The sequence below is a fragment of the Lissotriton vulgaris genome, chromosome 9 (assembly GCF_964263255.1).
Source record: "Lissotriton vulgaris chromosome 9, aLisVul1.2, whole genome shotgun sequence".
NCBI lineage: Eukaryota > Metazoa > Chordata > Amphibia > Caudata > Salamandridae > Lissotriton > Lissotriton vulgaris.
In genome coordinates this window covers 239,537,807-239,552,757 of record NC_141697.1, presented here as the reverse complement: position 1 = coordinate 239,552,757, position 14,951 = coordinate 239,537,807, and the positions used below count along the sequence as shown (strand labels likewise).

General features: G+C 44.2%; 1 protein-coding gene across 1 annotated transcript in view; it reads right to left on the bottom strand.

Annotated features, from left to right (window-relative positions):
• Nucleotides 1-14,951, bottom strand: part of IVD (isovaleryl-CoA dehydrogenase) — a 297,512-nt gene that overhangs the window by 161,287 nt on the left and 121,274 nt on the right. The window contains exon 4 of the mRNA XM_086937401.1: nt 5,158-5,327. Coding sequence (XP_086793527.1) covers nt 5,158-5,327 — 170 coding nt within the window. The remainder of the gene's footprint in view (nt 1-5,157; nt 5,328-14,951) is intronic.

The window sequence follows — 14,951 nt, the reverse complement described above, 5'->3', positions numbered from 1 at the left end:
ACATAGCTTACCAAGCAAGACTGATATTATTAGCAAACATGTTATTCTTGTGTAAAGCAAAATACCTAACTAGGCGGAAAGCATTAACCCTTTCGATGCGGATGACGAGCTCAGCTCGTCATCACCCACGGGTGTCGTGTGCTGATGACGAGCTGAGTTCGTCATGGAAACAGCAAAATTGCAATTTCCAGCACAGGACGGGAAAACTGCCAGCAGGCATGTGGTTAATAACAAAATGTGTCGCGTGCAGAGGCAACAGGAAATGAAAAATGTCGTTTAACTTCTAACCAGCACATGCTAACTTAACACAGTGCAAAGGTGAAACCAAGACGCAAGACACCCCGCCCTCTGTGGATTGCCAACCCACATTGTGCATGACTGTCAGTCAGACCCTGAATTGGATTTGCGGTCCTCCACAAGGCTCTGGGCCAACAATTATTATGTATTATTAAATTAAATTTGTAATGCGCGCAGATACCCAAAAAGGGTTTCCCGCGCCTAGCACACAAGTTGCTAGAAAGCGAGTGGTTAAAAGCACATTTACTGCTAAAAAAAGCCAAGTTTTAAGATTTCTTCGAAAGCTCAGATAAGGAGTCATTTTTCAAAGACACCGGAAGAGAATTTCAGATTTTAGGGTCGAGACAAGAGAAGGAGCAACCTCCCATTCTTGTTAATTTGAATCTGGGGATAACAAAGTCCCCATGAGCTGTAGAGCGCAGGGGACGAGAAGGAATGTAGGGATGGATGAGCTCTTGCAAATACGGTGGTGCAACCCCTTGTTTGATTTTAAAGATGCAACACAAAGTTTTAAATTGAATTCTTTCATTGATTCATAGCCAGTGGAGGTCACAAAGATAAGGCTAGATGGAAGCCTGTCTGGGAACTTGGCAGAGAACGCGTGCTGCAGAGTATTGCACTACCTGTAACTTTCTCAGTACCGTTTGACAACTACCAAGGTAAAGAACGTTGCTGTAATCGAGGCGAGAGGTGATAAGTGCCTGGACTACCGTACGTTGGGTAGAGACAGGGAGCATCCAGATGATCTTATGAAGCCATCTCAAGATCGTAAAGCAGATGGCAGCCACATTAGCCGCCTGTTGTCTCATGGAAAGATTTTCATCATGATGAAGCCCAGATTGCGGACATGAGTGGCAGGAACGGGAAAGGGACCCATTTCGTGAGGCCAATGATGAGGGCCCCATAAGTCCTTATGCTTACTTAGGATAACAACCTCCGTCTTGTCCCCATTCAACTTCAATAAATTGAGGCGCATCCACTCTGTCACTTGCCGTAGGCCGCACTGAAGGGCAGATGTTGTAGCGTCTTTGGTGGTGGACAATGAAAAAACAATCTGCGTATCAATAGAGGGATAATCCTGCCTCCTCCATGATTTTAGCCAGGGGTCTAACGTAGATGTTAAAAAGCAAGGGGCTTAAAATGGACCCCTGTGGGACTCCGTGTGCTGATGCGCAGATCTTAGATGATGACTTGGCAGAAAAGACCTGAAAAGTGCGACCACTGAGAAATGAGGCAAACCAAGATAAGGCGATGCTATCGAGCCCAAGTGACCTGAGGGCATTAAGCAAGATGTTATGTGACACAGTATCCAATGCAGCACTCAGATCTAATAGAAGGAGTGCTGCTGTTTCCCCTCGGTCAAGATGTTGGCGCAACTTCTCAGGGACCCCAAGCAGAGCAGTTTCGGTAGAGAAATTGGCTCTGAACCCGGATTGAGAGTAATGGAGATAACCCACTTTTTCTATGTGTTCAGTCAGTTGCGCATGAATATCTTTTTCCAAAATTTTGGAAAATACAGGGAGCAGAGATATAGGCCTGAAATTCGATAGTACAGAAGAATCTGCTCCAGCCTTTTTCATGGCCCACTTTCACTCGGGGGGAACCGAAGCCTCCCGCATAGAGGCATTGAGAAGTTCTATAACAATGCGTTTAAATGTTAAAGAGAGATGGCGTAGGATATTAATAGGCAAAGGTTCGAGTGGAGAGCCAGACTTGATGCTATTTAAGCAGTTTTGAAAGGACGTCGCATCAAAAGGATCCCAGGAGTAAAGTTTAGCTGTCAAATTGGAAGTACTGCAATTCATCAGGTCAGACGGAGAAGTCATACTGTACAAGGAGGGAGAAGCCTAAAGTGACCTGTGAATGAATTCAACCTTCTGGATAAAGAAGTCAGCGATATTATTGCATTGACTTTAGTCAAGAACAGGGGGAGGGGGGTAGTATTGGAACCAGCGAGTTTTTTTTACTGCAGAAAATAAGGCCTGGGTATGGTTTGATGCCCGAGTGATTGTACTTGCAAAATAAGAGGTGCGTGCCGTTTTGCAGTCTAGGTGATAACTTTTGAGAGCAGCTTTATAAGCATCTTTGCGAGTAGGAGAGTACGATCTCCTCCATCTTCTCTCTAGAGCTTTACACTTAGACTTGGTGATTTTGAGGTCGTTTGTAATCCATGGGGCAGGAGGACAATGTGTGAAACTACGTTTTGACACAAGGGGCAAACAAGCATCAATGGCCGCGGTTAGCCAGTCTGAAACAGAAGCATTTAATGAGAGCACGGATAAAGAGGTATCAGGTATGCTAGTGACCAGGAGAGTGTTAAGAGACTCCATGTTCAGCTTATCCCAGAGTCTGAAATTACCTGAGTTAGTCACAGAAGCTACTACCCTAGATGTAGGACACTGCAAATTAAATGAGATTAAAAAATGGTCGGACCAGTCTAACCGAGACGCAGGAATACTGCAATCATAACTGAGATTAGACAAAATTGGATCAAGAAGATGTCCCGCCCTGTGAGAAGGGCCCAGGTTACATAGCCGTAAACTTAAAACCTCCAATTCAGACAAAAAGGTACGGCAGATGTTATTCTGATCGTCCTCTAAGTGGAGGTTCAAATCACCAAGAATTATAATGCCTGGTAGCATGACAACATTGCAAGCTTCATGGTCCTTTGCTAGATCTGCAGGCCAGTACCAGATCCATGAATCCAAGAATCGGTCAGCATGGATCACATGTGTTCACAGGTCTATGCCCCGAAAGCTGCATTGTTTTTGTGGGTCCTAGCCAGGCTCTGTGGAACTGGGGTGGCTTGCTGGGATCAGCAAAGCAGATGAGAAGAACCCAGTGTAAAAAATATATAAATATATTTTACAAGGGGGAATCCCGTGGGGGTGCTAACGTGACCTTCCCTAAATCCTTTAATGCTGGCCACAGCATTTGTTTTTACCAATGCTGCGGCCAACCAATCAGTGTTTTGCCTTCATGGATCCATGAACTAGAAATAGCAGACAGGAGAAAAAGTTCTTAGACAATCAGATTGGAGTATTTACTTTTTTATTTGCAGTTCTTTGTGAAACCAGGTTCATGGAACTCTGCAGATTGACAGTCCGGATCTCTTCATGCCCAATCCAAGATCCTTTTTATTCACTAATTTCTCAAAAAGTACTGAACAGATTTACAAAAACCAAGCAAAGCCCCCTCTTTAAGTAAAGTGCGACCTTGATGCAAAATTTGGTGTTATTTCGTTCAGCCATTTTCTTCCTGTATCAGATAGCAAAGAGTACTATGGCAATTAAAATGGGAAAGAGCATTGTTATGCTCCCCTGGCACCGCTTTTTTTTGGTGTCTGCTTTAAGGATCTATACGAAACCTGCCATGAAAAAGCCAAAGTTGCCTTAAAGTTTTGGGCAGGTTCATCGAACAGCACCAATGTATTAAGAAAACAAAAAAAACTATTTTCAATGCATCATGCGACTTAACCGGAGCTACAGAGATGCTACCAGGGTCGGCCTTGAGCATGTGCAAGTGTGCACCTTCACAGGGCCACCAAACCCCAGGGGCAACCACGCCAATATATATCCTTAACATAATAATCCTCTGAGGATGGATACATATTTGCGTGGCGGCCCCTGGCAGGGATTTGGCGGCCTCCGGCTCTTTTCCACTTCCAAACACCCTGACCCCCCCCTCTTCACTGGCCTCCGCGCTCTGCCCGGACCCGCTCTTCCGGGGCCCCCTACCTACACTCCCTGCCCAGGGCCACCATGAGCCTAGAGCCGCCCCTGATGCTACGTACCGTGTAAAAGGGCCTTATATAGGGTTTTGATGCCATCTTAAACCATGAAGCTGAAGGCAGAGTGATTAGTAACGTCACCAGAATCCCAGGATGTCAATATAGGATCATATTACTGGTTACCCGTTATGCATTTTTCATATTACATGTTTGTTTTGGGGAAACTGAAAAATTCCTTTTCAAGTCAAACTGGGAAATCATTTTGAGAACACCAAGTGAAACATAAGGATTACACTGCTTGGGCTGTAGAAAACAAGGCTAGAAAAATAGTTAGTTAAAACTGTAACATTTTAAAATAACAATCTTTGTTACAATCATTCTATCTGTAAAAGTAAGAGACTGCGGAAGTTGTTCTCTGTAGAGTGTACGGCAACAATTGTCCATGATTGCATTTAGAATGTTCAAGTTTGTTTACCTTTCATGAGGAGAATGTTAATTAAGCAATGGACAACAGTCAATCTGGCCTGAGTGATTTGTGGCTCTTATTATTCATGATAAAATCCTAATTTCCAAATTCAGTGTCAGCCATGAAATATTTGTCATATTTCATGGATATATACAGGGCCACTGGAATTATGAGACCGGAGATGAACAAACTATGCAGCAAAAAAAGGCAAATTATGCAGCATAATGCAGCACATATTTTATAGTATATCTTCATTGTTTTGTACTTTTTACACTTGTTAACACTGGGCATTTGGGTGGCCTCATTAGTGCCAGTTTAATACCCAAATATGGCAATAAGCAACAGGAAGGTGTCCAGTCAACCATTTCAGGAATGCTTGGGTTGCCCGTGCAGACAACAGAGGAATAGCTTGAAGAAAATGTGTTTTTAAAATGTCATTATTAATTAAAACTATAATGGTTTCCACTCACATCAATTTAATAGAAATTCAATTTACAGGTAGATCACCAGCATAGGTTAAATCTCAAGCCTCTTTACAAACTCGTACCATTCTGTGTCTTTCTTCTCACCCACGGGGTCACATTTCAGCTTCTTGTGAGACTGATCTAATAAAAGCACAGCCAAGTCTCCATAGCAACCACAACAGTGACCACATTCACTTTACCTTGGGCAAGTATTTCTCTTTCTGGGCTTCGTTGCCATTTCGGACTAACTGGTTGACACAAAGGTTTGAGTGAGCGCCATAGCTGAGGGCAATCGCTGCGGAGGCGCGAGATATTTCCTCCATTACTATGCAGTGCTCCAAGTATCCCATGCAGGCTCCTCCATACTCGACTGAAAAACACAAAATAGATATCAAAACCCTTCATTTTAATACACACGTTCCAAGCGCGGTGAAAACTGTAGTGACAACACATAGCGCACTTTATGCAATATCGCGTTTGGATGTAATGGAGCCAAATAATTGCTTGCAGAACTGAAAGCGGACTCCGAGAACATGGTTACCTAAAGGCTTGGAAACCTGGCATGTTAGAGTTCTGCCATTGCGGACACAACAGAAGTAGATTCCAATATTCTTCATAAAAACCAATGAGCTAGAATATTGAAACGAGGCCAGTCATGTGCAACTCTTCTCTCAAAATGTTAGAGATCAAATTATTTTGGAGCAATGAGTTTCTCGTTATGGTACTGGTGCGCTAAGTGTGGAAAAGCTTTAATGATTTTGTATAGAGAAATTTGTAATTGATTATATCCTCCATTATTAGCACGTAAAGTGTGCTGGCAAATAGTTGGGGATTTAAATACATGGTCAAGTCTACAGATATAGATCATGAATCTTTTTTTTTGTGTTCAAAAGTTTTTATTAGGAGCTTAAGAGATATACAGCTGAACAAAAGTTAATAACAGAATAAAGAGTACATACGTAAAGGGTAAATAAAATAGTAATAAAAGTTGGCATATGGGGCATACACATGAGTCGTGTTTTACAGTAAATTAATAAAACATAAGTTATACATACGTTAAACATACAAGTATACATAGGAGAGTTGCATCCAATATTACATGACGGTAGGCATACAAAGTCCTAGAGTGATAATGTTACCACCACAGTAGATTAAATATAACATAAGTTCTACATTTCGTGAAACATACAAGTATACATAGGAGAGTTGTATCTAATATTACATGACAATAGGCATACAAAGTCATAGAGTGTTAACGATACCACCACAGCAGGCTAGTTAGGAAGGTGAAATTACGGAATGGTCGCGAGGTTACCAAGCTTCAAGGCGGCTTGTGTAGGTCAAAGTGATCATCTAGCGAGGACCAGAGTTTCCTGAGTGGCGGACGCCATGGGGTTGAGGCGAGGGCTATATTGTCAGCCCGTCTTAAGTTGGTGACCCAATTCAGCCAATGGGGGAAAGAAGCTTTGTTTGTGCTTTTCCAATTATTAAGTATGATTTTAACCGCAGCTGTCAGCAATAGGTCGAGTAGGGCTTTGTCATTATCATTGAGTGTGACGGCTTTGGCAAATCCGAAGACGAGCGTTGAGAATTCCCTTGGGAGGGTGATAGGGAGGACTTTTGATATGAAATCAAAGATTCTGTCCCAATAGGAGGAGACGCACGGGCATCTGAAAATTAAGTGTTCAAGGTCCCCTCCCTCACCAGTACAGTTCCAGCATGTGTCATCGTCCTTGATTTTGTGCAGAAACAGCCTCCTAGGTGTCCAGAAGGCCTTATGAAGAAGCCAGAACTTGGTTTGTGAGAGTGTTGGGCTTATTTTGTGGCGAGTGGTGGACTCCCAGGTTCTGGCCCGGTCTGCCTCTGAGGTAGGTGTGGATGAGAACGAGTCCCAATAGAGTTGGAGTGGCTTGGTTAGGGAGGACGATTGTGGGCGAATACGTTTATATATTCTAGAGACTTGGTGGCCCAGTTTGTTAAGTGAAGTGAGTAAGCCAGGGAGGGAGGGGGTGACGTCCTTCAGGTCCGCTTTTGCTAGTGCTACTTTAATATGTAAGCAGTTATAGAATTCTATGTGGTGTAGAAGGAATTTGTTCTGTAGTTCACTAAAGGTGAGTGGTAGCGAGTTTTCGGTGAGTTGGTGGGGGAATAGTATACCTCTTTCTATCCAAGAAGAGTAGTTTAGAGTTTTCCCTTTGTATGTTAAGGCGGCATTGTGCCAGAGCGACTCCCAGTTTGAATGCCAGAATTGATGTGGTAAGTGTTTGCTAACTTGGAGAAGAGCCATTTTGGTGTTTTTGAAGATAGGGCCCGAGCCTAAGTTGGGACGGAGTTTAATGGTGAGCAGGGCGCAGGGGTTGAGCCCTTTTAATATGGACCTTTCTACAGAGAGCCACACAGGGGTATATTCAGTCTGTAAAGTTAGCCAGTACGATCCTTGTTTTGCCAAAAAGGCAATTTGATATATTTTGAAGTCCGCCAAGTTGACTCCCCCTGATTTTTTATCTAATCGTAGTTTCTTTAAACTAATTCTGGCTTTCTTGCCCTGCCATAGAAAGGAAGAGATCAGTTTGTCTAATTTACTATGGAACTCTTTGGAAAGCATGAGTGGAAGCATTGTGATGAGGTAGTTGACCAAGGGGGATATCATCATTTTTATGGTTTCTATACGAACCCACCAAGTAATGAACCGGGGGGACCAACCGTCAAGCAGTCGTTTGATTTTGGCCAGGGTTGTGGTTTCATTATGTTTAAGGGTACTTAGAAGGTCATCGGTAAATTCTATCCCCAAGTATTTAATCACGTTAGTTTGCCAAGTTAGGCCAGAGTCGCCTAGCACTTCCCTAAAGGTGTGGACATTTAGAGGTTTTACCTCAGATTTATCTCTATTAAATTTGTAGCCGGATAGGGAGGAGTATTTGTCAATTGAGGACATAAGCCCAGCAATGGAGTTATTAGGGTCTTTCGCTGCGATTAGGATGTCGTCAGCATTCGCTGTTAACTTAACTCGTGTGTCACCGAAGGAAACACCCGCAATGTCACTATTATTTTTGATGTCTGTAAGGAGGGGTTCAAGGGCTAGAAGAAAAAGAGCTGGGGAGAGAGGGCAGCCTTGTCTGGTTCCCTGGTGCAGACGGAACGGGTCGGATAGGGTGCCGTTTATAGCTATCCTGGCAGATGGGGCAGAGTATAGGGCCATCACCATCTTGGCAAAGGAGTCGCCAAGGTTGAAGGAGTGCAGGCAATGCCAGAGGAAGGACCACAAGACCTTGTCAAAGGCCTTTTCCGCGTCCAAGGTTATCACTACCGTTGGGGAGGAAGAGGTCTTTGCTTTCTCTAGAAGGTGGCGCAGCAGTCTCGTGTTGTCGTTTGACATCCGGTGTTTTAGGAAGCCAACCTGCGCGGGGCTAATTAGTTTGTGAAGGACGGAGTTTAGTCTGGTCGCCAATATTTTTGCATATATTTTGCAATCAAGGTTTATCAAAGAAATGGGGCGGTAGTTTTTAGTGAGGAGGGGTTCTTTTCCCATCTTTGGGTATTACTATGATCGTCGCTTCGCTCATCGATGGGGGAAACACTGCCGCTGGACGCTGTAGAGTTAAAAAGGTTGAGGAGCGGAGGGCTAAGTTGAACTGTAAAGGCCTTATAGAAGGACGCTGTGAAGCCGTCCGGTCCGGGGGACTTATTATTCTTTAGTGTGTTGATTGCTGCCCTGATCTCTGCGCTAGTGACTGGGGAACCTAGGTGAGTCATATCTGTTTGAGAGTTTGGGGAGGTGGAGTGATTCAAGGTAGTCAGTGCAGGCTGATTCATCTAGTGGTTTGTCGTTTTTGTAAAGGTCTTCGTAAAATGATTTGAATGTGTCAAGGATATTAGATTGTTTAGTATGTGTGTTGTTTCTAGAATCTTTAATGGACGATATGGTGGACAGTTTCTGTTTATGCTTGAGGTAGGAGGCTAGCAGTTTCCCTGCTCTGCTGCCCTCGCAGAGTTTTAGGGCCTTGAAGCGGTTGATCCATACCTCACTCGTTTGCTCGTGATGGTGTTGTATTCGTACTTTTTTTTGGTTAGTGTTTCTAGTAATTTAGTGTCTAAAGGGTTGGACTTATGTTGGGATTCTAGTGTACCAATCTGTTGTTCCAAAGATTCTAGCTCTTTATTTAGCGTGTTGTTTGCCTTGGCTCTGATGTTGAGGATGACCCCTCGGATCGTGGCTTTTAGAGCATCCCACAAGGTGTTGGGTGTAGTGTCGTGGGTGTCATTTATGGTTAGGTATTCATCAATGGCATTAGCTATTATTAATTTGTTTGTGGGAACTGATAGAGTTTCATCATTGAAATGCCATCTCTTGGGTGGGAGAATCGATTTGGAGCCAGCCAGCTTGGTGCGAATACAGGCGGTCAGAGACCAATTTAGGGGCTATTTCAGTTTCCTCTATTAGATGTGCGAAGGGGCTTGAGATCAGGATGAAGTCGATGCGTGAATATGATTTGTGTGGTGCGGAGTAAAAAGTGTAGTCCCTACTGTCTGGGTTTTGGAGGCGCCAGGAATCTTTCAGACTATATCTATCACAGAGGCGAAGGAGGGCGTCATGCGAACGGGATGGGTGGAAGGAACATTTGGATTGTCTGTCTAGAATCGGGTCAAGGGGGAGATTGAAGTCGCCTCCCACTATCGACAGGTCTTCTGGAGGGATGGGTTCTAATGAGCGGGAGACAGAGTCCCAGAATTCCGGGTCGTCAGCATTTGGGCCGTAGATATTTATTACATGAATGGGGTCGTCCTCCCTTAGTAGGTGTGTAACGGAAAGTCTTCCTACTTCGTCATGAGAGTGCGAGACTAGTGCTAGATTAGCTTTTTTCGCTAGTAAGGTGATTACCCCTCCTTTTTTATGAGTGGCTGGTGAGTTCAATATGTGTGACGACCAATGGATGTTCAGGAAGCGTAGGTCATCCTGAGATAATTTGGTTTCCTGGAGTAATAGAATGTCCCCCTTAGATTTGGTGAGATACTCAAAAACTTTCCTCCTTTTTACCGGATGATTGAGGCCCATTAAGAGAGATTATCGTGAGATCATTGACTAATGATTTTGCATTAGACATTGGAGTCGGGTATCATCGCTGAGAAGCTGCGTGGCAATCTAAAGATGTCTGTGTGTATTGCCGTGTGCTGGACACCGTGTGGGTATTGTGTGGAGATACAACTCTAAGAACAGGGCATAAGGTACAGCATTGTAATAGGGCTTTGGACTGCAACGAGAGACGTGTGTCATATCTGTAGTAATTGAACATAAAGCAAATACAGTACAAAACAGAAAGAAAGACTGAGAATCTTCGAACTCTTTTAGCTCCATTTTCTCCTTCCCCTGTCCCCACCATCCTCCTACCCCCCCCCCTCCCTCCCTCCCCTCCCCCAAATACATACATAGGGAGTGCGACAGCAGCACCGTGCAAGGCGGAATCAGGAGTACTAAGTTGGTAGCTAGTAAATTCCCTAGACATTGAAAATAGTATAGTATTAATAAACCTGAAACTCGTTTTCCACGTCAAGCTGATTTTGCGGCTGAAAAAGTACTATTAACTATATCGGTAAACATTGGTAGTGGCGTGAGAACATAAGCATTTCACGCTAAGGCGAAATGAGTTAACGATAGCATTAGCAAATACCAGCATTGACGAACATTAGTGAATAACAATAGTGTGACATTATATTGAGGCACGAGGCCTGCTTGCATTAAAGTGGTAGAGACCTGCAATCGCAGAGTAGCAAACTGTATAGGAAAACAATGGCACAACTGTAAGAACAGAAAACTCACGATACAGGAGAGTGAACAAGTGAGATGAAGGGCTTCAGTGTTGAAGCGGCCGTTATCCGATTACAGAGCATGGCGCTAGAATCATAACAGCAATCAGTGTGATGACTTAAGAGGTGGATGAGTTCATGTTTTCCTTTTGTTCGAGAGGCCGGACGATAGGTCCATTTCTTGTTTTCGGCGATCTTCTAGTAGGTCAGCAAGGGCTCTGGGGTCCGTGAAGAATTTTGGATGGCCATTCACTACAATTCTGAATTTCGCCAGACCGGCAAAGGAGAATGTAATATTTTTGGATCTGAGCTTGTCTCCGAGTTCCAGGAAACCTTTACGGATCGCCACCATGTCTTTTGAGAAGTCTTGCGTGAAGATGATTCTATGACCTTCCCATGTGATGGAGTGGTTTCTCCTTGCAAATTGAAGGATCATCTCTACATGCTGAAATCGGAGTGGTTTGCAGATCAACAGTCTGGGGCCTTTGGAGTTCCTGGTAGCGAAGGTGGAGATCATGTGTGCCCTGTCCAGTTCAAGGCCGTGTGGGAATTCTATGTTGGTGATCATGGGTATCCATGATTCAAGGAAGGCCACGCAGGAATCTGCATCTTTTTCGGAATTCTCCGGAACGCCAGAAATTCTGATGTTCCCTCTTCTGTTCCTATCTTCCAACTCCTCATTATGGTATTTAAGTTCGTCCGTGGTGTTTTCTAGACGTTGGATCTTGGAAGCCGATTGTCTCGCCAGGTCCTCCACGTCGCTAATACGTTGCTCGGCTGCTCCCAAACCTGTGTTTATTGCATTCATATCGGCTCTGATCGCAGTAAGTTCTAGTTGCATAGAGTCGGTATTAGATTTGGTAGATTTTGAAAGTTCGTGGAGGTCTGCCAGTTTTCTGAGAATCATATCCATCGTGGCTGCCATGTCCGATTTGCTTTTAATGGGAGAGTCCGAGATAAGTGGGTCCGGTTTCACCTTTTTGGTGTTTCTGTCCTCCCTGTTCGCCATTGCAGCGTGTTGTGGGTTAGCTGCTATAGGAATCTGGGTGGGCATTGTAGAACCGGTAGGAAGACACTGTGGGCTACTGAGGCTGGACACCACGAAAGTAGGACCGGCTGCTGATCGACTTATGTTTTGGGTCTCGTGAGTGGTTCGGACACAGGATCTGAGGGTGGAAAGACAGTGGCTACATTCTTATGACAGCGCAGATAAAGCGCAGAGAGGTACGTAAGCGCAGTAACTGAGCGCTACATCAGTAGGCGGACTCCGCTGCTCAATTAGGCTAGGGCTGTGTGTCTCCAACCAAGGGGAGACGCTCGGTAGTGAGGCAGATCTTGGTGGTCACTTGGCAGGCAGCACTGGGCACAGGGCACGAGCAGTCGCTTTTAAGCTTGATAAGGCAGGGTGGAGACGCTCAGATGATTTAGAAACCCACTTGGACGGTGAAGTTGGGCATTGAATAGGAAGAAGAGCTCACCGTGTGACCAGGCAGTGTGTTTTCGCGGGGATCGCCGCCGCCATTTTGGGGTCGTGCACGATGTGCCGGTTGACAGCTGCAGAGTCGTCTATTTGGCATCACACAACTCAAGATTCATTTAGGGGTCAATTTTAGATGCTTGTGACGTTTCCCCGGCATGTGGTGGACGTCTGTCGGTGGTAGGAGTGTCGATTTAGCGCACGGGGTCAGGCGTAGAAGCCGCGACCGGGCACCGCCATTTTGAGCACAGCCTGGGTCGGAGAGCGCTCGGCCGACAAAGTTCAAAAAAGACCGCAATTGTCAGCTGCAGTCGGATTTCAGCCCACCGGAGGGTTCTTCATGGTTCTCGATGCAGGATCCTTGATTTTGGGTCGTGTTTCAGTTTAGGAAGCAGGGATGGCTGAGGTTTCGCTCTCCCGTTCCGCGGAGCTCTCGGTTCAGGCGGCCATTCCTCCTGCCGTCCAAGCCACGCCCCCATAGATCATGAATCTTTTTACTATACTTTAGACCTAGTTGAAGCTTAGACCCCAAGGCAAAGTGCTATAGTTGTATGGAGTAATCTAGAGTTGGCAACTGACTCAATTATATGGTCTCATGCCAGTGGGATTAAGGCAAATAGGTTATTGTAGCTCTGAACAGAAAAAAAATTGATAACTTTGCAATGTGTTTCTTGATTGATAACAGCTTATGTAAAAGGGCTCCAAGATTCTTATGCTTTTCCAGCAGCAGGATGTTTTTGAAAAACAATGCATTGGATTCTACCTTCAAGATAGTCCATTGCTGAGGTAGATTTTCTTCTTTACATCAAAGCTAGTTTTAAGCTTCAACAACAGTAGACAGCTGAGGGTTACCGATAGTTGCACAAATTGTTATTTTGGTCCAGGAACACAGGGAGTTTGACTAGAACTTTGGTGCCATCGACCTAAGTCTAATAAACAAGACACCCTTCTACGAATGAGAAAAAGTAGTTTGTGTCGATATATGCTAAATGGGGCAAATAACAAAAGATGTCCAAACAAAGCTATGGTAGTCTAGCACTCTTCAAATACATTTAAAAAGTAATTCGTTTTATTCTCTTACTTAACTTTTTAGAAGCAGTTTGTTATAAGGAGGGACTAACTTGGGGAAGAGATTAAATCGATGTGGATAACATTAAAGCACAAGTCTATGCTGACCTCGAGTTTGCAAGAAACACAGTTTCACTTGTCCAGATTTTTCTCATGCAGAATCTATTTTTCCAAATGCAGCTAGTCTTCATGGAAATAGATTTGAGCATAATGGTAATTCCCTCAAACTGAGTATTAATTTTGTCCGACTTTGATTCTATTTTTGCCTTCTGTAATGCACTAACATTTTAATAAACCTTCATGGTTTTGTAACTTATGGATATCGAGCCTTTATGAGACTCAATCCGTATTTAAAGGATTGCTATTTGAAAATGCAATTTGACTATTATCTTTAGGTAAAGATTTCCTCATCTATTCTTGAGGACAATGCCCCTTATCCTGCAAGAGTGCTTTATCTCCATTTTATCAATTACCTTAGAAAGCGTCAACACACAACAAACATTCAATATCTACACTGGGATGTCACCACAGAATATGGGCATGACACAGAACCTGAACGTTTGGCCAAGAGGGCCTGTGGCCATTGAGTTCTTACTTGGAACCAGTAAAAAGGCCTGTTAAAACATTATCAAATTAAAAATGGTATGCTGTCACCATTAATAACTGTACACGACCAGATACACAGATGGAATAGTTTTGTGTCAATTTAGAGAGTTTGATTTGGGCACCCTCCTCCTTGGCTTCAGAGATAGGGAGTGGGTCTCATGGTCATTTCAGGCCTGGGCCTCAGCTCGTATGCATGATTTCATGTTTGCTGGCCCAAAAGAAAGCCAAGATGCCAGATTAAGTGCAGTTGGGTTACTCAGGACAGGGATGAATGTTCATTTACCCTGCAGGGGACATTTCCATCCCAGTACTCTGACAGTGGAACAAGGGGTTCTGCAAGGCTCGGGACAGTCCTCACTGAAATTCAATCTCTATTTTCAGTCCTAGGATCATCTGCTCATAAATCTTGGCTTAGGTTTAGGGAACTCTGTCTTCCTTCACTCCCAAGATAAAGATGTGAACCAAATTACAGTATTGGAAGTCAAAACAAAATAAAGGGCTGCTGCACCAAAGAAATAATTTCTGATGGTAGGAACAAATTATTGCTTGTAACAAGGCCGATGGAGATCACTGGGTATATCCATTTCAAAAGCCAGGCTAGACTATGGTTAATCTATTGGCCAGGACTCTGAAGGAAAAGCTGAAGAAACTTCAGTTTCTGTAGTTAGAGCAGTTGTCAAACTACCCAAAACAGCATAAATATTTCACAAGTGTACTGCAAATTGCATTGGCTGGGGGTGAACATAAGCATTCAGGTTAAAGGGGCTTGGGTACGCTGGCAGCAGGATGGCCGCATAGCGCAACACTGCATCCCTGCTAACCCTCCTCCTTTATGGCCGGGTGCATAAGAAGTTCAGACAATAGGTATGAGAAGTTGGTTGGGGGAAGCTGTCTGATGTTCACAGCTGTTGTGGGTGAGCTCCATACCGACTGGGGGCCCCCAGTGGGGTTGAAGCAACACTCACAGCATGCCTATCAAGACGGGAAGGCGCGTGCGCATCCCAGTTCTGCCAATTGAATGCTCCCCAATGAAGCAATGGT